Source organism: Neolamprologus brichardi, chromosome 12 (assembly GCF_056152115.1).
Source record: "Neolamprologus brichardi isolate AB-2024 chromosome 12, ASM5615211v1, whole genome shotgun sequence".
NCBI classification, from domain to species: Eukaryota; Metazoa; Chordata; class Actinopteri; order Cichliformes; family Cichlidae; genus Neolamprologus; species Neolamprologus brichardi.
The window spans coordinates 11,378,436-11,405,728 of record NC_142115.1 but is presented as its reverse complement, the minus strand read 5'-3'; the positions used below and the strand labels follow the sequence as shown (position 1 = coordinate 11,405,728).

General features: G+C 42.5%; 1 protein-coding gene across 1 annotated transcript in view; it reads left to right on the top strand.

The window, feature by feature from the left end:
* Positions 1 to 27,293, top strand: part of cacna1ba (calcium voltage-gated channel subunit alpha1 Ba) — a 292,202-nt gene that overhangs the window by 239,973 nt on the left and 24,936 nt on the right. Inside the window, exon 45 of the mRNA XM_087849000.1 lies at positions 21,770 to 21,808. Within this exon, the coding sequence (XP_087705126.1) occupies positions 21,770 to 21,808 (39 nt within the window). The remainder of the gene's footprint in view (positions 1 to 21,769; positions 21,809 to 27,293) is intronic.

The following is a 27,293-nucleotide window of genomic DNA, read 5'->3' as shown; positions in this document are numbered from 1 at the left end:
ACTAACCCTCGAGAGCGGAGGAGAAGTTGTTCAGCTTCTGAAGTAAGAAGAATATCTAGTTCCGCTTGAAGTCTTATTCTTTCTTTATAAAGATCAGGTGTATTTGTAAGAGAGAGAGACAATTCTATCTCTTTTATGGCCTTCTCCAAATCTTTCTCCTGGGATCTACGTAGTTTATTAGAATAAGACGTAAAAGAGATAATTTTACCTCTATAGGCTTTTAGAGTGTCCCATAGGATAGATGGGGAAGTTTCATTATTTTTATTAGTTTCACAAAAAAAAGTAATCGACTCAGAAATATATTAACAAAAGTTGGTCTTCGCCAGCAAGAGAGGATTTAGCTTCCAATATCTACAGTGGGGCAAAAAAGTATTTAGTCAGCCACCGATTGTGCAAGTTCCCCTACTTAAAATGATGACAGAGGTCAGTAATTTGCACCAGAGGTACACTTCAACTGTGAGAGACAGAATGTGAAAAAAAAAATCCATGAATTCACATGGTAGGATTTGTAAAGAATTTATTCGTAAATCAGGGTGGAAAATAAGTATTTGGTCACCTCAAACAAGGAAAATCCCTGGCTCTCACAGACCTGTAACGTCTTCTGTAAGAAGCTTTTCTGTCCCCCACTCGTTACCTGTATGAATGGCACCTGTTTGACCTCATCATCTGTATAAAAGACACCTGTCCACAGCCTCTACCAGTCAGACTCCAAACTCCGCCATGGCCAAGACCAAAGAGCTTTCGAAGGACACCAGGAAAAGAATTGTAGACCTGCACCACCGCCTACTGGTGTTGGCCAGAAAGGCCGATGGCGCGATATGGCAGCCTCGCTTCTGTCAGTCTGCCCCAGGGCAGCTGTGGCTACAACTGTAGCTTGCCTCCACCAGTGTGTGAATGTGAGAGTGAATGGGTGGATGACTGGACGTGTAAAGCGCTTTGGGGTCCCTAGGCGGGACTAGTAAAAGCGCTGTACAAATACAGGCCATTTACCATTTACCATTTACCAGACTGGGAAGAGTGAATCTACAATAGGCAAGCAGCTTGGTGTGAAAAAATCAACTGTGGGAGCAATCATCAGAAAATGGAAGACATACAAGACCACTGATAATCTCCCTCGATCTGGGGCTCCACGCAAGATCTCATCCCGTGGGGTCAAAATGATCATGAGAACGGTGAGCAAAGATCCCAGAACCACACGGGGGGACCTGGTGAATGACCTGCAGAGAGCTGGGACCAAAGTAACAAAGGTCACCATCAGTAACACACTACAACGGCAGGGAATCAAATCCCGCAGTGCCAGACGTGTTCCGCTGCTGAAGCCAGTGCATGTCCAGGCCCGTCTGAAGTTTGCCAGAGAGCACATGGATGATACAGCAGAGGATTGGGAGAATGTCATGTGGTCAGATGAAACCAAAGTAGAACTTTTTGGTATAAACTCAACTCGTCGTGTTTGGAGGAAGAAGAATACTGAGTTGCATCCCAAGAACACCATACCTACTGTGAAGCATGGGGGTGGAAACATCATGCTATGGGGCTGTTTTTCTGCCAAGGGGACAGGACGACTGATCCGTGTTAAGGACAGAATGAATGGGGCCAAGTATCGTGAGATTTTGAGCCAAAACCTCCTTCCATCAGTGAGAACTTTGAAGATGAAACGAGGCTGGGTCTTCCAACATGACAATGATCCAAAACACACCGCCCGGGCAACAAAGGAGTGGCTCCGTAAGAAGCATTTGAAAGTCCTGGAGTGGCCTAGCCAGTCTCCAGACCTCAACCCCATAGAAAATCTGTGGCGGGAGTTGAAAGTCCGTGTTGCTCGGCGACAGCCCCAAAACATCACTGCTCTTGAGAAGATCTGCATGGAGGAATGAGCCAAAATACCAGCTACTGTGTGTGCAAACCTGGTAAAGACCTATAGTAAACGTTTGACCTCTGTTATTGCCAACAAAGGTTATGATACAAAGTATTGAGTTGTATTTTTGTTATTGACCAAATACTTATTTTCCACCCTGATTTACGAATAAATTCTTTACAAATCCTACCATGTGAATTCATGGATTTTTTTTTTCACATTCTGTCTCTCACAGTTGAAGTGTACCTCTGGTGCAAATTACTGACCTCTGTCATCATTTTAAGTGGGGGAACTTGCACAATCGGTGGCTGACTAAATACTTTTTTGCCCCACTGTAAATCTCTTTGGCTTCATTGTAAACTGAAGATCTAATACTACTGTGGCATGATCTGATACCGTTAACGGTAGATACTGAGTAGAAACAATCTCAGGAATAAACCTTTTATCTATCAGAAAATAATCTATTTGCGAAAATGTACGATGCACATGAGAAAAAAAAGGATATTGTTTTGCAGTAGGATGAGCAAAACGCCAAGGGTCGATAAAGTCATATTGGTTCATAAATGTAACAAAAGCCTGGAATATTTTTGTAGGTGCAGATGAACGCGGACTAGATTTATCTAATGTTGGATCAATAACACAGTTCATATCTCCTCCCATTATTAAAAGGTGAGAATCTAAATTTGGAATAGTAGCAAACAGTGAAGACACAAATTCATGGTCGTCCCAATTAGGAGCGTAAACTGAAATTAGGATAACCTGTCTTCCATATAGCTTTCCCGTGATAATGACATATCGACCGTTTGAGTCTCTAATTACTTTATCCGTGGCAAAATTTGTGTTTTTCCGAATTAGTATAGTTGTGCCCCTTGTTTTCATATCAAAATTAGAATGAAAAATTCTTTAATATGTCATAACTTTCGTGCGTTTTATTGTGGCATTTAACCCTCCAGTATTTAACGAAATTATCCTCAGAGCCTATCCACCAGTGGTTTCCCCTTTGGTTACAGTGGCCATAGTTTGGTGTCCAGCAGTCATGTTATCGTATCATTCTCGACGAGCAAGCAACCGCAAGTAATTAAAGTCTTCTGAGCAAAAATTACACGATAAAAAATAAGTATACACATGGCATCGAATTTAAAACAAACAAAATTATATAACAGTAAAAATATTTCCTTAAACATCAAAACTAATCCCCAAGTATCGTACTTCCCTTTCTCCATCTCCTTTCCTCTTCTTTACCCGTCTAAGCTTTGCAGCTTTTTAACAGTACAACTAAACCCCCATATTAACAAATATAAACTTTAAGCAAACAATCAAGACATCTATTCAGTTAATTAAATGGTCCAAGTAATTAAAAAATATATATATTATCAGAATTTTCATATAATAATGATGTAAAACTGAAAAAGTTTAAGGTTAAAGTAAAAATACCCCACAATCACCCAAAACTGAACTCACATTGATCTGAAAGGTTAGCCTCTGTTACTTTATAACATTTTATTTTAATTCTATAATACCTTTTCAAGCTTTAACCTTGAATATGAAGTATAATATAAAATAAATTACAACATTTTACACAGTCCTAAGTTAACTTTAAGTACAAGTTAATTCTGAATCAACTGAGACAACCCTTAACCAAAATAAGTAAAAAATAACACCGCCTTTAGGCTGATGGGTTTACATCTGTCAAAAATTCTGGTACATTGGAATAGTCCTTGAGGACCTTTAAACTGAACCAAATAACAAACATCGCAGTTGTCCTTAGGATAGCAACAATAGATGGTGAGACTTTTCAGGCTCCCGTCTCCGTTTAAAGACTTACCGAAACAGAATCAGTTCCTCTTATTAGAAACGTAATTGACATTACTCACATTACCTTAAAAGAAACAGCATTAAGGTTTTAAAGTTTGTTAAACTGGTCTTCAGACAACAATTCTGACGGCTAAAGAACCAAATGGGACAGGCAAAAAAAAAAAAAAAGGTGAAACAGGTCCCAGGGTTTGTTGGTATTTTCCCACGAAAGAAGTGGCTTCCTCCGGTGATGAAAATCTCTTCTTCTCGCCGCTCTCCAGAGTAATCTGTAAGCGAGCTGGGAAGAGAAGCGTTGGATGAAGGGCTAAGTTGTAGAGGTCAGCCTTGAGTGTGATTATGTCACTGCCACGCGACGCCGGCTGTCCCAATTCGAAGTGTACTTCAAATGCATACTCCAAATGCGCCGTCGATTTCCCCAAATATCAAGCGTGGTCCGGTGCACGCTTTGTGGTCCCATATATCCCACAATTCATAGCAGTGGGTGTGCGGTATTTTGCAGCAAAATACCGTATTTTGCGGTATTTTGCTGCAAAATACGGCAGACGGCAGAAGGAAGCAGCCGAAGATTGAACTGTCAAAAGTAAGTACTGAATATGATGTCACTTATTTATGTGCGAATGTTTAATAATGAAGAACATTAAAACATTACTGTTGGCCACATGTCGGCAAAGTTATGTGACATTAGTGATGTTTGTACTTTCAGCGTTAACTTGGGTTTTAAAGCCTCTACTTAAAAAAAAAATATATAGTTAACCTTAATCTTACAGAGAGAATGTGATGATTTCATGGAAAATTAAAGTCAGTCATATATCCACAAACACAGCAAGCTGAAAGTCAGTGAATGCTGCTCGGTTTGCAGTCCTGAATATCACGGCACAAGCAGGATTCACTGCACTGTTAATGTTAGCTATGTTATATTGCTGCCTCTGTTCGGTGGTGTCGAGCCAAACGGACTTTAACGTGTGTTTGAACGAGCTGACGGTTCACTCGTTAAGCTGAAAGAAAGATGCTTTAATCACAGGAGTCACACATGTGTCCACTGTACCATCTGGGAACTCTTCTTGTTTAGCACTGTGTTATTACAATGTTTAGCACATTGTAATAACACAAACACTAAATCCTCCTTCTCTTGTGCTGTTTTGTATCAGTGTATACACCTGAGACTGTCACCTGTCTGTCTGTCCTGCACTCTCTCTCTTTTTTGTTCTCTCTGATTGTGTAATAAAAGTATGAACATGTATTTATAATTTACGCTTGTGTTTGAATCCTGCAGCTTATTACACATTTGATTTCCATGTGTGACAACTGCAAGTGTCCAGAGTGAGGACAGACTGAGGGACCCACTGCTGCACATCATCTGTGAGGCTTTGCACCCCTGATGATCCACCAGGACAAACTCCGCAGTGTGTGAGGAAGAGGAGGAGGAAGAGCCAGCAGCAGCTGACAGATGGAGGGGATAGACAGACTGTTCCCTGTTTGTGAAGGACTGCTAGAAAAGTTTAAAATAACTAATTTTCTGTCCTGAATCAGTCTGATTAGGTAATGTTCAAAGAATTATATCATTCCAGTGTTTTCAGTGTGGGAGAAAGTACTCAGGGCCTTCAAGTTACACACTATAAAAGGCAGCAACAAGTTTAATATTCAGAAACCTAAAGTATGTATCAGCAGCAGAATGGACCTAAAAATAAATGTTTGTTTCAGTTCTATGAAGCTTTGAGTATTTTGGATTAGTAGCACTGCTGTGTTTGTTGCATCATATTGCTGTAATTGTTTATATGCTTTATATATTCGGAGGTAAGTTGATCTATAGTGTTACATCATATTCTATAAGGATGTTATGTGTTTTTATACTTTCTGCCCAGTTTGACCCATTTAGCAGAAGTCAGCCTGTTTAAGGCCCTGATATCTATTCTGTATGACTTAAAGCAGTTATGACATGGTATAATTTTCTCACCCAATAAAGGAATATTTAATATATCAGTCTACTCTTCATTTTATCAGACACAGTTATCACAGCTCGTACTTTTCCTTTTTATACATATATGCAAGCATTGAGCCAAATGTAATGTAATGCCAACATATTAAACAAACAATATTTGTCTCTTATGTATAATACATCTGTATATACACTGTCAAAGGTACTTGTCTTTGAGTGAAGATTTAAGGTGATAGGAAATATAAATAACTGCAACTTGAATCTTTGACCCAGAGTTCAAGCTCACTGCTGTAATATATCCTGTAATAAATAAATAGATAAATATCTATCTATCTATCTATGTATCTATGTATCTAATATTTACATTACCACAGTGAGATGATTTTTAGTCTCATGAACAACATTAGCTAATTGTTATTTACTAACTAATCTTAAAATGACTGTTCAGTACAGAAAGGAAGCCCAACAATCATGTTTTACAGTCCCTTTGTCTCAGCCTCAGATACTCAACGAATCACAGTGATGTCATGACAAAAATGAATGAACAAAAAAAAACATATTTTCTCCTTCATTTATGTCACACAAAGCTGTATGAAACGTTTCTCGCGGTTAGTATCATGGTTGCTAGGCAACCTGAACAGCGCGACGAAGGCTAGACCGTCCCATTTCACAAGCCTCTCACTTCCGCACTTCTCGTACTTATAAACTGTGTCCCAAAACGTCGGCTGCATCCTTCGGAGGACCCGGCCTTCACGGTCTACATGGGCCGGGTCCTTCGAAGACCGAGAAGGCCGAGGCCGAGAAGTGCGAGGTTGTGAAATGGGACGGTCTAGCCTTCAGATTTGCGTCACCGCTGTCTTGGTGGAGTTTAATAAACTCGGCCGTCTGCTCCTTGCTATCTAAAATATAACAGGACACTGGCGTAAATTCTCGACCGTCTCACACTTCTGTTTAACCAGTTTTCTGTTTAATGTTTATTCAGCTGTGTGAAAATCCTGGAGGAACCCCCCCAATGGATTATGTTGCGAAATCAGTTTTACCCCGGTTCTTTTATTTGTTGAAACTTCCAGAGACAGCACCGGAACTCAGTAGTCATTTCACAAAACCTTTATTCATCTTTATTCATCTTCATTTAAGCATGCACTTCTAGAAGGGAAGAGGAGGCCGGTGGATCCCTCTGCAAAATCTTCACCCCTTCCTTAGTTACAGCCAGCTTTATAGAGGCGACCCCATCATAAAACCCCCCCACGGTGTGCTGCAAACTCTGTGTCTGTGTCTATGTGCACGAGCATGTGAATGCCTGTGTGTGCACGTACCCGCGTGTCTATGTGAGTGCTCGTGAGTGACTGTGTACGCATACCTGTGTGTATGTGTGTGCACGTGAGTGAGTGTGCGTGTGGATGTGTGTGCATGACAGTTAAAACACTGTGGGTGTAGGTGACTCCCTAGAAGTCATAAAAACCCATCTCCCTTCCAGACCACAGTTATCCAGTTACAAATGTTGAGACCTTTCACAGTTCAACTGGGGGAGGGGTCTCCTACAATCTACTCCTAAGTTCATGACACAATCAGGCCTTTATTACATTGAGGGCAGTGTCAGTGTCTCTACAATAATTCTACATTCTATGTTAACACATTTCTAAACTCTAAAATAAGCTAAACATTCCTACAATTAATAAAGTTTTATTTAATCTAATAATCGAATAACTTTGATCTCAGCCAAACCGATTTACTCCGGAACAAACAAAACACAGAAAAAAGGCAAACAATTACATTTTTATGGTATCCGAGTGACTTATTTATCATGTTTAACCTGAGTAGCGAAAGAGCGGGGATCTGAAAACAATGAAGCCGGGAGTCCGCTGCTCTTGCCGGCTCGAGTGACCATTGAACCCCCCGGCTTGCTATCGAGCGGGTGGGTAACAGACGTCTCCAAAAACGTCGGCACACTTTTGCAAATATACGATGTTTTGATAAACCAAGCAGATATTTGTAATTTACACAGCTACTTTCTCGCCTGAAAATATCTTAAAAGTTTATTTTGCAACCCAGAAAGATTAATAAGACTAATTTTAAAACTTAGGAGCGGCCGTCATTGTTGGCAGCTGAAATTTGGCTGGGCCGCGCTATCATATCAAATCAAATCAATTTATTTAGATAGCACTTTTCACAGGATAAAAACCACAAAGTGCTTCACAGTAATATAAAACAGAAATACATAAAATACATTAATAATAAAACACAGCACAAATCTAACCCCAGCTATAAATTCTGGGATATGGTGGACCACGAAGGACACACCCGACCCATCCTTCAAATTCGGGGAAATGAAGGACGCATTTGTCGGCCGCATTTGAAGGAGTCGACGAATTGGGACAGCCTTCATCGCCTGGCTGTGACGTAATCGGCCTTCAAATGCGGGCCCTTTCTCACCGAGAATGCACAGGAGTATGGACTCGCAATTTGTACAATTGGAACGCCAGCGTACTTGATGATGTCACAGGTCCGGAGCTTTTACTGCTGTCCCCTCTTAATTTAACTGTGAGTAATATGTTATGAAGCTTAACTTTAATCACAGCCAAACCGGTTTACTCAGGAACAAATAAAACACTGAAATAAACCAAACATTAACATTTAGAAGTGATCTAAGTGACTTATATATCATGTTTAACCTCTGTAGCGAAATCTCTATTAATAAAAATAGTGTACATGTACATACGTGTACATACTTTAATAAAAACAAGCAGGTGAGATGTTAGAACGCTTTTATTTTTATTTTAGTGGACATTCAATACAATAGAAAGCTACTGGGGTTTGGGGTTTGTTTAACCTGAGTAGCGAAAAGACCGCGGGGGGGTTGAAAACGATGTGCCGGGAGTCCGCTGTTCTCGCCGGCTCTAATAATCCTCGACCTCGCTGTCTGCTATGGAGCTGGCGGGTCACAGACGTCTCCGAAAACGTCGGAGCACGTTTGGAAATATATGATATCCTGATAAATCGAGCAGATATTTGAAGTTTACACAGCTACCTTCTCGCTTGAAAATAACTTAAAAGTTTATTTTGTGACCCAGAAAGAGTAATATTTAAAAGTTTTTAGCCCGTCCGCCATTGCCGCGTTTGAGTTTTGGACGAAATGCATTCTGGGATATTTAGCTGTACCAAGTCCACACAAGTCACCACCAATGCATGCTCGATAAAACGGGCGGAGCGAGAACACATCCGGGACTTTTTCGCGTTCTCGGCTTGATGCGTACTTCGAATTGGAGCAGTACTTAGTCTCCGACTGATGATGTATCACGAGTACACGAGAACGCAAGTACACACAAGTACGCATATTGAGAAAGGCCCGTGGCCTCTGGAGGATGCAGCCGACCTTTTGAGACACAGCTATAGTACGCACCATACGTAGTACACGCAAGTGCGCGTACTTCAAGCGTGTGGTCTCTTAATTGGGACACAGCCTACGTACAGCAGGTACAAAGTGCGGAAGAGAGAGACTTGTGAAATGAGACGGTCTAGCCTTCGCCGCGCCGCCCAGGTTGCCTAGTAACCATGATACTACCGCGAGAAACGTTTCATACAACATTGTTTGACAGAAATGAAGGCTAAAAAATGTTTTTTGTGCATTCTTTTTTTTTAATGACATCACTGATCAGTTAAGTATCTGAGGCTGAGACAAAGGGACTGTAAAAACATGATTGTTGGGCTTCATTTCTGTACTGAACAGTCATTTCAAGATTAGTTAGTAAATAACAATTAGCTAATGTTGTTCATGAGAGTAAAGTCATCTCACTTTGATAATGTGAATGTAATATGGCCAATATTATATTTATTGTGAGAATATTGTGATATATTACAGCAGTGAGCTTGAATTCTGTGTCAAATACTGAGCTTCGGTGAAGATTCAAGTTGGAGTTATTTATATTTCCTATCACCTTCAATCTTCACTCAAAGACAAGTATCTTTGACAGTGTATATACAGATGTATTAGGGCTGTGCGATTTGACCAAAATCTCATATCCCGATATAAGACATCTATCGTCCCGATAACGATATAAATCACAAAAATTTAACATTTTCTGTAAATTCTGTGAATCTCAGGCAGCTCGACTTGCGTGAAGTGTTTCCAGCTGGGCGTAGTGTACCTGAAGTCGAGTGTCTTAACCGATGCATGAAACTATACATTTTTAGACATAAGTTGTAACAGCCGCCGTTTTCTTTGTGAGTACTTATTACACAACGTGCTGTGGGGAAAAGCCTGTTCTAACGTTTGAGTCGAAGGTTTATTTTTTAGCACCTGACCTTCTCATCCGTAAACTCTCTGCATACTCTATCACGTGATTCAGTTTATTTTGAAAAGTCGCAACAGGATCTTGAGCTGCATTGTGAAAGGTTTATGTGGGAAATAAACAAGTGGACACGCAGTGGTTTTACCGTCGTTGTTGCTAACAACAATGCATGAAAACAGGCGCTTGTCGGTCCGTAGTGTGGTTATATTAAATATAAGAGAAAGAGAGAACTTTAAGAAATTAATATAGCCACTACAGTGACCATAAAAACGATGAAGTTTATTTTGCGACACCACAAAAACGATCGGGTAAAATGAAACGATAGATGTTTTTATATTGTCATCTGATATATATTGTTATATCGAACAGCCCCAAGATGTATTATATATAAGAGACAAATATTGGTTGTTTAATATGCTAGAATTATTACATTTGGCTCAATGCTTACATATATGTGTAAAAAGAAAATGTACGAGCTGTGATAACTGTTTCTGATAGAATGAAGAGTAGACTGATATATTAAATATTCCTTTATTGGGTGAGAAAATCATACCATGTCATAACTGCTTTAAGTCATACAGAATAGATATCAGAGTCTTAAACAGACTTCTGCTAAATGGGCCAAACTGGGCAGAAAGTATACAAAAACATAACAGCCTTATAGAATATGATGTAACACTATAGATCAACTTACCTCAAAATTTATAAAGCATATAAACAATTACAGCAATATGATACAACATACACAGCAGTACTACTAATCCAAAAATACTCAGCTTCATATAACTGAAATAAAGATGGACATTTATTGTTACGTCCATTCTGCTGCTGATACATACTTTAGGTTTCTGAACATTAAACTTGTTGCTGCCTTTCATTGTGTTTAACTTGAAGGCCCTGAGTACTTTCTCCCACACTGAAAACACTGGAATGATAAAATTATTTGAACATTACGTAATAAGACTGATTCAGGACAGAAAATTAGTTATTTTAAACTTTTCTAGCAGTCCTTCACAAACAGGGAACAGTCTGTCTATCCTCTCCATCTGTCAGCTGCTGCTGACTCTTCCTCCTCCTCTTCCTCACACACTGTGGAGTTTGTCCTGGTGGATCATCAGGGGTGCAAAGCCTCACAGATGATGTGCAGCAGTGGGTCCCTCAGTCTGTCCTCACTCTGGACACTTGTAGTTGTCACACATGGAAATCAAAAGTGTGATAAGCTGCAGAATTCAAACACAAGTGTAACTTATAAATACATGTTCATACTTTTATTACACAATCAGAGAGAAAGAAAAAGAGAGAGAGTGCAGGACAGAGAGACAGGTAACAATCTCAGATGTATACACTTCTACAAAACAGCACAAGAGAAGGAGGATTTAGTGTAGGGCTGGGCGATATGGCCTAAAAGCCATATCACGGTATAATTTGAAGCATGTGCTGCAACGATATATATCGCGATATATTCCTTTCTTCTGTATAAGATATTTTACACACTATAAGGCACACTTAAAATCCTTTAATTTTCTCAAAAATTGACAGTGTGCCTTATGTGTGAATTCTGGTTGTGCTTACTGACCTCGCACCGATTTTATGTGGCATGTGCAGAAATCTGTCAAAAATGTTTTAGTACAACTTTGGTAAGCTTTGAAGGCGCACCGCTTGATGGATTGCCGGAGCATTACAGCTGCCGTAGTCACGAGCCTCACGGAGCAATCCGGGTCCAAAACTCCGTCCCCTTCAGGTCCCAAAGTCAAACGAACACTGCAGCATCACTGAGAGTTAAAAACTGTCTAAATTCTTTCATCTTTAATAAAATGATCAGCGTTGCTGCTTTACCAGGTGTAACAATCAAGTTTAACATCCAGGCATCCATGAAAACAGAATTTATTAAATTCAACGGAGTTAGAAGCTAGCAGGAAATTAGTTCACTAGTTTCCACCTAAACATGATATGCCATGTTCTGACTGATTTCTGAAAAAATTAAAGTACAGCTCTGCTATCACTTCCAACATAAATGAAGACTGAAAACGAAACAGCAGTGACGTTTGTAGGGTTACTGAAGTTGAGCTAGCTGGTATATAATGATGTGCTACGCGATTGCTAGCAAAACCGCTACGTTAGCATAACATTAGCACAGTGAAGCTCAAGGATGGCCGCTAACCTTTTTCCACTCGATAAAAGTTAACGTGAGGGTTTCTGGTGGTTAGGGACAAATGCAATTGCATGGCAGGATGCTATAAATGGTGGACCAAACTTCAGTCAGGAGAACAACTGAGATAATCCATCCACAATACGAGGTTAGTCATTAATATACTGCAACAACATGGGAATAGAGCAGCTGCGAGAGAATTCAGCATTAATGAATCAATGTTAGGGAAGTGGAGGAAGCACAGTTTTTGGCTTTCCCCATCTTCCAAAAGTGCTTCGTCTAATTGCTATTACTGTTGCCCGGCATAATTTGCGGATAATGTTGTTTGCAGCTACTGCAATACCAAAACAGGCGCAGCTTGATGACACCATCAACATGTGCTGTCGTGGTAGAGAGGTATAGTCAAAATTAGGGATGCACCGATACCAGTTTTTTGAAAACGAGTACGAGTACTTGCATTTTAGTACTCGCCGATACCGATACCGAGTACTTAATAAAAACATGATTTAAATTTACAGGTAACAGCTTTAGTCCTATAATTTAACAAAAAACAAACAAACAAGGAACTAGTTTGCAATTAAGAACATTTATTTAAAATGAAAAGCTTGTTGTATGCAACATATTACAGAATAAATAATTATAAAAAAACAAAATTTAATTTTAAATTTGTTCGTCTGTTTCTCTGTTCAGAAGTCATACTAGCACAGTCACAGCTGGGATGACATCAGAGGCTAGTGCATCATAGCTGCTCACTTTTTTAGTTAGTTCCTCAAAGGGGGCGAGGAGGGCAACAGCCCTCTCCATAAGAGCCCATTGGTGAGCAGTGAGATAGTTCAGGGAGTTCATGCTCGGACACGCCCAGCACTCGCTTTTGCTCAATGAGGGACTGGAGCATGTAATACGTGCTGTTCCAGCGCGTCTGTACGTCCTGCTGCAGTCTCTTTATTGGCTGGTTGAGCTGTCCCTGAATGTCCTCGAGGCGGGAGTAGGCGGAATGTTTAAAATGCCCAACTATTTTCCGTCCCACTGCTATAGCATCAGCTATGCTCCTCTGTGCTAATAAGCCCTCGTGAACAGCCAGTTGGAGCGTGTGCGCGACATATGGCAGACTTGGGAGCCCTGCGTCATTCATGGCTTTAATCATGTTTTTGGCATTGTCACAAAGCACAACATGTACTGATGTCTTAGGTATACCCCATGTCTGGAGCATTTCCTCAAACACATGCGCTATAGCCTAGCTGGTGTGCGAGCCGCGGAATTGTTTGGCATGTAATGGCTCATTGCGGCGTGAAACTCGTCTATCCACTGGGAGGTTAGGCTAATCAGCGACACGGGGCTAACACTGCTTGTCCAAATATCCATGGTGAAACTAAACGCAGAGGAGGCTTGCAGTAGGCTGTGGATATGTTTTTTCACGGACTCGTGTAGCTTAGGCAGCTCCGTGTCAGTCATGTAGTGGCGGCTTGGGACATCATATCTGGGCTCCAGAACATGGAGGAGACGCAGGAATCCAACATTTTCTACCTCCGAGAGTGGCTGGTCACTCAATGCAATGTACTCGATAATTGCCTGTGTTATTTTCACAGCACGTAGATTGTCTCTGGACATTTTCTCTCGTCTTGCAAGAGTTTGCTGCAGCGTGGGTTGTGTTGGTTTAGAAGCGTGGGTAAACTCCTTGTACTCGTGATTTTAGGTGCTTGATTAAATTGCTTGTGTTAAATGCGCTACCTTTTGAGCCTCTTCTGGACAATTTCGCTGAGCACAATTTGCAGTCCGCCTTTGTTTTGTCGTCTTCATTCACTTTGAAATAGTTCCACACGGCTGACATGTCTCGCCTCCCCTTCTCCCCCGCTCTGAGCTGCAGCCGGGGCCTGGGGGCGGGCACTCGGCGCCTGTGATTAACCCCTTACATGCCACTCAAACATAGACATTTCTCAGACCGTGGTATTGGTCCCCGGTATCGGGGGACTTTTAACGAGTACGAGTACTTACGTACTGAAAATGTGATATCGAGGCCGATACCAGATGCCGGTATCGGTATCGGTGCATCCCTAGTCAAAATCTCTACCGTTGGCCAAATTTATATCGTTTCTACCGTGTACCGCTTATACCGCCCACCCCTAATTTAGTGTTTGTGTTATTAGGAGTGCTAAACAAGAAGAGTTCCCAGATGGTACAGTGGACACGTGTGACTCCTGTGATTAAAGCATCTTTCTTTCAGCTTAACAGTGAACCGTCAGCTCGTTCAAACAAACGTTAAAGTCCGTTTGGCTCGACACCACCGAACAGAGGCAGCAATATAACATAGCTAACATTAACAGTGCAGTGAATCCTGCTTGTGCTGTGATATTCAGGACTGCAAACCGAGCAGCATTCACTGATTTTCAACTTGTTGTTTTGGTTTTTTTTTTTATATATATTACTGACTTTAATTATCCATTAAAATTATCACATTCTCTGTAAGATTAAGGTCAACTACTGAATGGCATATATTTTAAAGTAGAGGCTTTAAAACCAAGCTGACGCTGAAAGTACTAACATCACTAATGCCACATAATTTTGCCGACATGTGGCCAACAGTAATGTTTTAATGTTCTTCATTATTAAACATTCGCACATAAATAAGTGATATCATATTCAGTACTTTTGAAAGTTTACTCTTCGGCTGCCCCGGTTCAGCTGAAGACAAACAAGACAAACAGCCAAGACAGGGTTTGCGCCAAGACAGTGAGGTGTTGTGGCTACACCATTTAACTCGTCAAACACCTCACTATAAATCATATCACAGAATATAATGAGGTATGTTGAGGCGAACTGAAGAGGAGGAGAGGAGAGGGGTATGTGCTGCTAGGGCGAGACAGACGTCTCTCGCGGAGTCCTTTAGTGCTGTAGCCAGGCAACATGCTCAAATGGCACACAACTTCAGTTTTTTTATTTCTATATGACAATTCTGCATTATTAAGTGATAAGAACAAGTAACCTGACGTCCTGTAATCATTATGAAGCTATAATTTGAGATACAATAAAAGATACCGTAAAAAATGTTTTTGTACAAAGTATTGGTATCAGATCAGTATCGCCGATACCACTCTGAATTTTACTTGGTATTGGATCGGAAAGGAAATCAGTGGTATCGTATTGCAGTATTTTTCGGCAAAATCAACCACACCCACCGCCGCGCTATGAATTGTGGGATATATGGGACCACGAAGTCTACACCAGATCACACTTCAAATTTGGGGAAATCGACGGCGCATTTGTCAACCGCAAACTAAAAGCAAAGTTGTCACCAAGTACTGTTTACATTTGTGTGTATTGCTGCAGCTTTTTTAAGTATTAACTTGGTGCCTTTGGGTGAAATAATGGTAATATGAGGGACCGATCCAAATGGTCACAAAGAATAGCCACTTGTTTCTGTGCTACCAAAGTTATACCAAAGTATGTTTGTCGTCAGCACCTACACATTAAACTACTTAAACATAAACAAATGGCTTCAAGCTCACACTGAGACCTGTGGGCCACTATCAGCCACTGAGACAGTAGACACATTTATATGTGGTTTTTTTTTTTTTATATGAATATTTCATACTTTAAGGCTGCCTGTTTATTTAAAGGAGATGAACAAAATACATTAGAATTGTACATAATAATATCATAGATTATAGATTAAATAAATATATTTTAAGTAGATGCTTGTGCATTCTTGAAGTCTTATATGTTGAATTGAACTATGTGTTCTCTAGCATATTGAGACTATCTCTCCACACCGTTACATATTCCATATGTACGGGGTACGACCCCCCCTTGGTTGTGGTGTGTGGATATTTCTTTAAGACACTCCAGCACACCCGGCTACGCCCCACAGCTTATAAAACAGCTGTGGAGACGTGACACCGGTGATCGTTGATCTCCACTTGTTGTGTGTGTGTGCGAAAGAGTGCTTACCTTGAGAGTACTGTGTTTGTGCGTCTATTGGAGCGTGCTTCGGCATCCTCCGTGGGCGATGTATTTCTCCCTTCTAGGTCCCCTGGTAGCCCCGGTATTCCCCTGGTAGCCCCGGTATTCCCCTGGTATCCCTTTGCTTGGTTCCCCCTAGCTGGCCCTTGCTTCCCCTTAGTTGGTCCCCCTTCCCTGGCATGTCGCCTCGAAAAAAAAACAGGCTTATGCGCCGGTCGGACCATGCTGTGCAGCTGCCGGCTAGCGAGTAGCTCGGCTACAGTGAGGAAACACGGCAGGGACACGGCTTCAGCGTTCAAGCATACGCTGTCGCCTTTGCACTGTGCAGCTCAGCTGCTATGTGTGTTAACACTGCTACTGCTGCAGGCTGTGTTTCCCTGGCATATTGCCCGCGCTTCACCGGTTTACGTGCCAGCTGGACCTCGCTGTGTCTGATCCTCAGCCAGCGAGTGAGTGTTCTCCAGCCTGCAGCGCCAGGCTCTCTGCAGGCGGTTCACCCGTTACACGTTAGCCTGGCCTCGCTGTGTCTGATAAGCCAGCCAGCGAGTGTGTTGTGTTCCAGCCTGCGGTGCTGGCTGTCCTCAAGTGTCTCATCCTCAAGTTCACTCTTGTGGCTCCCCTGTCTACGGACAGCGCTCGGCAGCCACTTGGCCCTGGGGCCCTGCAGGTTGGGTTCTCTGGAGTGTTGCCCGCATTCGCTGGCTTGCCCGCCAGTCGGTCCTCGCTGTGTCTGATACGTCAGCCAGCGCATGTGTGTTCTCCAGCCTCCTTAGCCAGTCTCTGTCTGGCATATAGGCTGCTGCGGCTGCAGGCTGTGTTCCCCTGGCACGTTGTCGCATTCGCCGACTTGCCCGCCAGTTGGTCCTCGCTGTGTCTGATGCCTCAGCCAGCGGGTGAGTGTTCCCCAGCCTGCGGCGCTGGCTCCCTGTCTGACGTTGCCCGCTTCTTGCAGGCACCCAGTAGGGTCTCCTCTCAGCGGCTCGATGAGCTACGCTTCCTCTCCTCTTCCTGCTCCTGGGATTCCAGGTTCGGGCCCTGGGCTCTGAAGGCTCCAGCTGGGGATCCTTGGGGAGTGTATGTGCGGGCTCGTCCTAGCCGACTGCCCGTGCTTCTGGCCTGTTGTCGCGCCAACCGCATGCCGCGGGTTGAGCTTGTCAGACCTTGCTGTGTCTGACATTTTGGCCAGTGAGTGAGAGGTCCCCAGCCTGCGATGCTAACTCCCGGTTGGTCCTTGCCTGTGTGTTACAGACTTACAAGGCCAGCACGGGGACACCCAGTAGCTGGGACTTTGTGAGTTCACTCTTGAGGCTCCACTGTCTGCGGACATGCACGTGGTGATGGTGCTGGGGGTAGACTGTCGGGTCGTTGCTTTGCTCAGCCCTCCACTTACGCAGGCGTACACGCCAGTCGGATCTCGCTCTGGCGAGTGAGAGCTCTCCAGCTGTAGTGCCGACTTTCTGTCTGGCATTGCCCGCATGTCGTAGCCCTATGCGACCAGCGGGCTGTTACTTGGCGGTTCGGTGTGCTGCGTTCCCTGACTATCTGCCTTGCGGTTCCCGGGCTGACCTTGCACTCCTGCATCCTGCAGGACCGGTTCAGGCCAGTCTGGCATCTGCAGATTGCTGCCTCCACCCCCTGGCTCGGCCTTCGCGTCTGGCTTGGCCCTGACCGGGGTGGTGTGTACATATGTGTATTTGTACATAGTTCTTTGGTCTTCACTCTCGGCGGTTCGGTTGCACTGTCTCCTTGCGGGGTGTCTTACAGAGTTACCCCGTACATATGGAATATGTAACGGTGTGGAGAGATAGTCTCGATATACTAGAGAACGTACGGTTACGGTGTAACCTTGGTTCTCTTAGTGAGAGACTATCTCTCCACCGTGAGGCCACTCGGAAACGCGTTCCGATCAAACGATCACCGGTGTCACGTCTGCACAGCTGTTTTATACGTAAGCTGTGGGCCGTAGCCGGGCGTGCCGGAGTGTCTTAAAGAAATATCCATACGCCACAACCAAGGGGGGTCGTACCCCGTACATATGGAATATGTAACGGTGTGGAGAGATAGTCTCTTACTAAGAGAACCAAGGTTACACCGTAACCGTACAATCTATTCAAAACCTCTCCCAGTCAGGGCTGTTCTCCATGCCTCTCTGACTGTACATGATGTTATTAGCACAAACACTTTAAAGGTGATCATTTAGGACTTCAACAATAATACAGACAGCAATGTAGTTAAACATCTTACAGTTAGTTTTATTGGTTCCAAGTTTGTGTTCCAGAGGGTGATGGGAGTCAAACAGGAGGTACTGGTCCGTGTGTGTGGGCTTCCGGTAAACTTCGATGTTGAGGTTGCCATTCTCTTCAATGTGCACAGCGCAGTCCAGGAAAGGCAAACAGTCGTCCTTTGTGTCTTCCCTGGTGAACTTGATGTTTTTATCCACAGCGTTGATGTGCGCAGTGAAGGATTCCACTTCTTGTGTCTTGATTTTGACCCAGGTGTCGTCTACATATCTGTACCAGAGTACCCAGCCACTGGTACAGATATGTAGATGACACCTGAACACAAACTTGGAGTAATTAGGACCCTACACCACCGGGCAGAACATGTTCCCTCTAAGCCTGAAGGGAAAAAGAAGGAACACACACATGTAAAGGAAGCACTCAAAACGTGCGGCTATCCTAAATGGGCATTTTTAAAGTCAGCAAAGAGGCACAGAAAAGAAGATCAGACACCAGCGAGGGAGGATAAGAAGGACAGACGCAACAACATTGTCATCCCCTATGTAGCCGGTGTATCACAGAAACTCAGGAGGGTTTTCTCCAAGCATGACATCCCGGTGTACTTCAGACCCAGCAACACACTCAGACAAAAACTGGTTCACCCGAAAGACAAAACGCCAAAACACAGACTTAACAATGTGGTGTATGCAGTACAGTGCAGCGAGGAATGCCCAGACCTCTACATTGGAGAGACCAAACAGCCACTTCACAAGCGCATGGCACAACACAGAAGAGCCACCTCCACAGGACAAGACTCAGCTGTCCATCTGCATCTTAAGGATAAAGGACACTCTTTCGAGGATGCCAATGTTCACATTTTGGACAGAGAGGACAGATGGTTTGAAAGAGGAGTGAAAGAAGCCATCTATGTCCACTGTGAGCGACCATCTTTGAACAGAGGCGGTGGTTTACGACACCAACTCTCTGCCATCTATAATCCAGTTTTGAGATCCCTTCCCAGACGCCTTAACGCCCACTCACATCCTGGGCCATCTGACCTCAGGAATTCGCATGATAAGGTGGGGCCAGGTTTCACAATGAACTCACCCGAAACTCTGGCTGATTGGGACCCACACCCAGTTCCACACCTCAGGCGATTAGAGGATCATCAGGGGGTCCTTTTGTCCCTCTGTGGGGGGACACTCCCACTAGGTTTATATCTGGGACTCTCCACCATTTGACCTTAGAACTGAAGAAGCTTCTCGGATGAGAGGTGAAACGTCTTCAAGTAACTTAAAGAAGTCCAGACGCTTTTCTTTGCAAGCTCCTTTGACAGCTTGTTAAATCGTTCATTGCTAAAACCACTGAATGAAGTACCACATTGTCACTGAAAGGTACATGCATTAATTTAGTGATGCAGAACATGTATAAGTGTTGTTATGCTTGATTTAATCTGCTGCTAATTCTGTTTTGCACTGCTGGAATTGCAGCTACTAGAAGAAAGACACCAAGAACAGCTGTTCAATCAATACAATTAGTTTCACTTTGACTTCCAGACAAACAATTTCTGCATCGCCTTTGTTAGGCTATAAGACAGTAGTCTGCATTCAGTTTAAAGTTTTAGAAATCTAATCTGAGACAAATCACCTTAGAAATAAACAGCAACACTAAGCGTGCACTCAGCAATAAAGTAATATACTCAAATTAAAATCCCAAGATTAACAATTTTCTGCCACATTAATCTGTCTTATTTGCAACAGAGTTATGTTTTACTGCTATATTTTTTCTGTTCTTTATGAAATTGTAGACGACATTCTATCATCATTATGATCAGATAATGTCTCTGACCACCAAGGATCATTTTGGGCAAAACCCCACTCTTTGAATGCAAGGGCCAGTCAGCAACAAACTGGTGTTCACTTAATCTAATCCTAACAGGTTTTTGTTACATCCAGTTAAGCATGCCAATCCAAGTTGTTCCTGTGGTGTGGCCAATGTGCATGTTGCAGCTTGTGGAGGCCCGCAAGGTTTCATTATTGATCCATTCAAAGCTGAAAATCTCTAAATGAGTCTTTCACAAGAGCCTAAGAAATATAAGAAGCATCTCATTTCCTGCGTGATCTTAATCGATTCATGCATTCAAAGTGCCCTGCTCACCCACAGCCCTATGGGAAGAGCTGCTGTTGATTCTTCTCTCACAGGAGAGGTGAAGTCTAACGTAATCTGATTAGATCCTGGCTCACTGCCTGCTGTTTGTACAGTATTGTTTTTCTTCTGCTGCCAACTGAAACTTTGATAGCTCTTCCAAATAGCTTTGGATCCCAAATTTACAGAAAGAGGAATATGGTAATTGCATTACTGTGAAGAATAAAAAATTTGAAATGGAGGATTAATGGCCTTTTAGAATGTGTCTGCTGCACATGTAGGATTACTCTTGTGCCTCTGATTCTCAGTAGTATCACTTGATCTTGGTTGGAAAAGTATGTGCAGATCTGCTTTCATTTTCAGGGTATTCCCTTGTCAGCCCGTCTTGACAGACAAGAACAGAAGGAAGAGTGGGTGCCATGTTCTTTGATATATCTGTGACAATCACAGAATGCAGGATATACTGGAGGGAGCAGATGAAATGCTGGATAGAAACACACAAAAATATTACCGAATTTATAGTCTTTTATAAGTGACCAAGGGGCCTCCGTACTGTAGGAGTCATAGCCATTTTTGTTTTGCGGTTGAGGAAATAATGGATAGGTTGATTGTGATTTTATTCCTAACATGAGCTAGCCTCAGTGGGGTTTGTATGTACAGCACCCGGCCTCTCTCTAGTTGCTTGCTTTCCCCTCGCCCTTGTGATTAGATCTGTTAGTAGACATATTGGTGCCCTCTGCACCAATTTTCATTCCCCATTCCCTGTTTTTTTGCCTCTTTAGTGGATCCCTTGTTGGGGGCTCTGAGCCTACACATTTCCTCTGCTGGGCTACAGTGGACCAGCAGGGGAAACGGATGGATGCTGGATCTGTTGGGTGGGATTGCAGGGGGGGAGGTTGAGCGGGTGGTTGTTGGCTCTGCTGTTGCTCCCGGGTATCTAACCTGGTGGGATTGAACTTTACCTGTATTGCTTCTTACAATTTTTATAATGTATAGCAAAAGCCTAGCACATTCAAACATAAGATTCATAATGACTGTATTTATGTAGAGGAAATTAGGGCTTCCTATAGGTTTTGGGGGTTAGTTGGGATGGTGGTGGGAAGTCATATCATATGGCATGTGGGGGGTAGTGATGAGTTGATTCTCCCCTGCCCCACCTGCCTTTCAATCTAATGCAACTCAGTGATCCCTTTGCACACTTAGGTGGGGCTCACACAGAGAAATAAAAATTAGTCAACTAGAATAATATACGTAATTAGCTATAATAATTTATAGATGTTCCCCAATCAAAAAATTGGTGGACATACCTGGATATTATTTTGTCCTCATCTGTATATCATTTCTATCTTAATATTCCTAATATTCATCTCTCCTTTCTTTTCTTTCTGTTTCTCCCTTGCATTACAGCGGAGCCATTCACGCCACTCTCCAGGGATTCATCTAGCTGTATGTACATTCTGCCAAACAATATTCTTCTTTACTGCTATTGACAGTATGGTTAATTTATAGGCTCAGGCTTGATGGACTCTTAAAATCAGTGCTATAGGAACAAATCCAGAAACTCTGATGTTACCATCAAGACTTACACTGACACACGTCAATATTAGGTCATGGGAATTATCATGTGTAAGACGATACATTAACCCGATATATATTAAATACTGCTTTAAATTTGTCTCAGCAGAGTCTTAGCGAAAATGTGTTTCACTCATTAGCTAGTTCTGATTGAAACTACTCAGTTTATTTTACTTTGCATAAGTTAGGGTAGAAAAACACAATTATCCCATGAAACATACTTATGGTTAAGTATACAGAAATTGTCTGAAAACATGCTTCAGTTTTCCTGGTCAAACTTGGAAGGAGATATGTTTAGTTTCAAATAATAAAACTATCACAAAGAAAAGAAATCCCTATTGTTAGCCCCTCCATGAATCGCTATCTTATCGTGGTGGAGGGGTTTGTGTGACCCATGTTCTCAGGGGTTTCCGTAGGGGTTGGATGTATTGTGTGTTAAATGGTGGACCGATTCCTCCGTACTGAGACCAGTGTTGGTCAAGTTACTTGAAAAAAGTAATCAGTAATTAATTACTGATTACTTCCCCAAAAAAGTAATCCCGTTACTTTACTGATTACTTATTTTCAAAAGTAATTAATTACTTAGTTACTTAGTTACTTTTTAAAAACATGATTTACAACCTGAATAGGTGATAAAGCGATAGATCTTTCAGCCCAATTCTACTTTTTCTACATAATCCATCATACAAAATGTAATCAAATGGAAAAGTCTCTTTTTAAAACTTGTTTTGTTAGTTTTAATCTTTTAACTTTATGCATGAAGCAAAATTTTAATTATATGCACCATTATCTGACTGGAAGAAATTGGTTTAACATTTAAACCTATTTTCTGCACATTCCAGCACATAATATATATATATATATATATATATATATATATATATATATATATATATATATATATATATATATATATATATATAATTTTTTTTATTTTTTTTTATTTTTTTGTGTTTACACTCACTCTTTCAGATGCAAGTAAAACACAGCAGAAAATAAATAAAGTCAAAGACTAGCGGTCCTTTTGCTCTATTTTCACCTGTAAAGCAGGAGTCGAGTAGGCGGAGGTTTATCCTGGTGCAGGTGTGCTGCAGCGGTCAGTGGAAGGATACCGCAGTTTCTCTAAGAGTTTCCCATTACGTCGTAGCTACTCGGTGCTTGCTTGGAAGTTTAGGGTTTTTTTTCGCTGTAAAAAGAAGTTTTCTTCCCACGCACAGCGGACACTAATGTTTTTGTCACTTTTTACGGAATCAAACTCAAAGTAAGGTCAGTACTTCCACGCTTTAAACGCTGCACGCTCATACTCTCTCCGCACTCGATATATGATCCATTGTTGATCTGCACACAGCTGTTGTCACGAACATCACACTCGCTTACGTCACTGTCATGAGACATTCTCGCAAGAAAATCACGGTTTTAGTAACGCAGTAACGCAGCGTTCCTACGGGAAAGTAACGGTAATCTAATTACCGTTTTTGCAATAGTAATCCCTTACTTTACTCGTTACTTGAAAAAAGTAATCGGATTACAGTAACGCGTTACAAGTAACGCGTTACTGCCCATCTCTGACTGAGACTACCTTTTGGGACATGGGATGTCACCTCTCTGGTGAGGAAAGAGCCTGAGTACGTGCATGAGGTCAAGAGGTACCAGTTAGATACAGTGGGGCAAAAAAGTATTTAGTCAGCCACCGATTGTGCAAGTTCCCCCACTTAAAATGATGACAGAGGTCAGTAATTTGCACCAGAGGTACACTTCAACTGTGAGACACAGAATGTGAAAAAAAAATCCATGAATTCACATGGTAGGATTTGTAAAGAATTTATTCGTAAATCAGGGTGGAAAATAAGTATTTGGTCACCTCAAACAAGGAAAATCCCTGGCTCTCACAGACCTGTAACGTCTTCTGTAAGAAGCTTTTCTGTCCCCCACTCGTTACCTGTATGAATGGCACCTGTTTGACCTCATCATCTGTATAAAAGACACCTGTCCACAGCCTCAACCAGTCAGACTCCAAACTCCGCCATGGCCAAGACCAAAGAGCTTTCGAAGGACACCAGGAAAAGAATTGTAGACCTGCACCAGACTGGGAAGAGTGAATCTACAATAGGCAAGCAGCTTGGTGTGAAAAAATCAACTGTGGGAGCAATCATCAGAAAATGGAAGACATACAAGACCACTGATAATCTCCCTCGATCTGGGGCTCCACGCAAGATATCGTCCCGTGGGGTCAAAATGATCATGAGAACGGTGAGCAAAGATCCCAGAACCACACGGGGGGACCTGGTGAATGACCTGCAGAGAGCTGGGACCAAAGTAACAAAGGTCACCATCAGTAACCCACTACAACGGCAGGGAATCAAATCCCGCAGTGCCAGACGTGTTCCGCTGCTGAAGCCAGTGCATGTCCAGGCCCGTCTGAAGTTTGCCAGAGAGCACATGGATGATACAGCAGAGGATTGGGAGAATGTCATGTGGTCAGATGAAACCAAAGTAGAACTTTTTGGTATAAACTCAACTCGTCGTGTTTGGAGGAAGAAGAATACTGAGTTGCATCCCAAGAACACCATACCTACTGTGAAGCATGGGGGTGGAAACATCATGCTATGGGGCTGTTTTTCTGCCAAGGGGACAGGACGACTGATCCGTGTTAAGGACAGAATGAATGGGGCCAAGTATCGTGAGATTTTGAGCCAAAACCTCCTTCCATCAGTGAGAACTTTGAAGATGAAACGAGGCTGGGTCTTCCAACATGACAATGATCCAAAACACACCGCCCGGGCAACAAAGGAGTGGTTCCATAAGAAGCATTTGAAAGTCCTGGAGTGGCCTAGCCAGTCTCCAGACCTCAACCCCATAGAAAATCTGTGGCGGGAGTTGAAAGTCCGTGTTGCTCGGCGACAGCCCCAAAACATCACTGCTCTTGAGAAGATCTGCATGGAGGAATGGGCCAAAATACCAGCTACTGTGTGTGCAAACCTGGTAAAGACCTATAGTAAACGTTTGACCTCTGTTATTGACAACAAAGGTTATGTTACAAAGTATTGAGTTGTATTTTTGTTATTGACCAAATACTTATTTTCCACCCTGATTTACGAATAAATTCTTTACAAATCCTACCATGTGAATTCATGGATTTTTTTTTCACATTCTGTCTCTCACAGTTGAAGTGTACCTCTGGTGCAAATTACTGACCTCTGTCATCATTTTAAGTGGGGGAACTTGCACAATCGGTGGCTGACTAAATACTTTTTTGCCCCACTGTATAGTTGGGCTCACCTCATTGCATGGCTTGGAAAGTCTGGAACCAGTCTCCTGGAGAGGGGCTGGACTCAGTCTGGAGTTGCCCCTAGTGAAAAGCAACTAGACACTGCTTACTCCCAAAACACCTCCCACAGGACACGAAGGACAGGATCGAATACCTTCTCCAAGTCCACAAAACACCCGTAGACTAGTTGGCCAAACTCTCATTTACCCTTGAGAGGGCAAAGAGCTGGTCCGCTGTCCCACGACCAGGACGAAAACCGCATTGTTCCTTCTGTATCCAAGGTTCGACTAACGGATGGATTCTCCCACCCCGAGACAGACTCTCCCAGGGAGGGAGAACTTTTATCCCTGTACAGTTGGAGCACAGCCTGCTGTCCCCCTTCTTAAAGATGGGAACCAATCTAGAGTTTACCAGCGGCACTGTGGTTAGCACTGTTGCTGTAGAGCAAGAAGGTCCAGAGTTCAGTTCCACTGTCAGGCTGGGGTCTTTCTGTGTGGAGTTTGCATGTTCTTCTCGTGTTTGTGTGGCTTTCCTCTGGGTATTCCGGCTTCCTCCCACAAAGACATGCATGGTGATAGGTTAATTGATTAATCTAAATTGCCCATAGGTGTGAAAGCGGAAGTGAATGTGAGTGCGAATGGTTGTCTGTCTCTGTGTCTTAGCCCTGCAACAGACTGGCGACCTGTCCAGGGTGTACCCCGCCTCTTGCCCTATGACAGCTGGGATAGGCTCCAGCACCTTCTGCGACCCTGAAAAGGATAAGCGGAAGCGAATGGATGGATGGAGGTTACCAATCTAGAGGTACCGCCCCTTATCTTCACACAACTAGGGCTGGGTATCGTCACTGATTTCTAGAATCGATTCAATTCTGATTCAAGTCGATACATATATATCCATATTTTTATATCTATAAAAGGAAAGCTGACACTTGCTAGAATTTATCAAAGGTGTAAGCATCACAGCAGATGCCTTTGTGTCAAAGTAACTGAGGATAAAACACAGAAAAACATGAAGAAGATTTTCCTGACCTGGGATTTTATAGCAGATGACCTTAAAAATATTCTGCAGTAGATCAAAAACAAAAGAAAACCATTAGTCAACATATGAACATTACCTAATGCTGCTGAAGTGAAGCAAAGCAAAGTTACAGAGGTTTTATTAGAGACACAGCTAAGTGTTTTGCAATTTTGCATAATTTTAAAAAGTTAAAATTTGTTCAGTAGCCTATTCAACAGCAGAAATGAGGCTTTCTTTTCCTAAGTAAGTAAAAGAAAAAAAACAGCGTCCGACAGCGCTGTAAACGACGGTAGACTTGTGCGTAGTAAGCAAGCAAATAATGCAGAAAACAGAGATTTTTGATGAGAAACTGTTCTCAAAGTACACTGAAAGAGAGAGAGAGAGAGAGAGAGAGAGAGAGAGCTGTACATGAAGTGTGATTTTTATCATGGTGGAAGCAAAACAGCAAAAGTAAGAGGGAATTCATGACAATGTTATGTGAAGCATAGTTTGGATCTTCTTTTGCTGCTGGTTCAGTCAATTGTTTGGAGAGAGATAAAAGTACAGCTTCCGAATCTAGCGCAAAATGGATGTAAACACAAAGCGCCAATGCATCAGAATCGGTGAGCTGTCGGCTTTCAGCCCCGACCGTGTCCGTGCAACATCTCACTGATTCTGATCCGTCAGCGGGTCCATGCTTTGTGTTTACATCTTTGTGCAGAATCTGTTTACCTGCTCTCATTTACTGTTTTAGCTGTTTGGTGGTTGTTGAAATTTTGCTAGGTTTAACCTTAGATTCCGGTGTTTCGGGCAAAATAAATTTATATATGAAAAAATCAATTCAGGAATTTAATGAATCGATATCACATTATCCGAGGTAGAATCGATAATCAAAACCCACCCCTACACACAACATTGTAAAGGTGTGTCAACCAAGACAGCCCTACAACATCCAGAGCTTTCAGGAACTCAGGGCGAACCTCATCCACCCCACGATCTACCTGCATGATACACGGTGCAGTCACGAGCAGTGGGTAGAATGAGACTGCAGATACAAGCGGTGGAAATAAGCTTTCTGCAAACGGTGGTCGG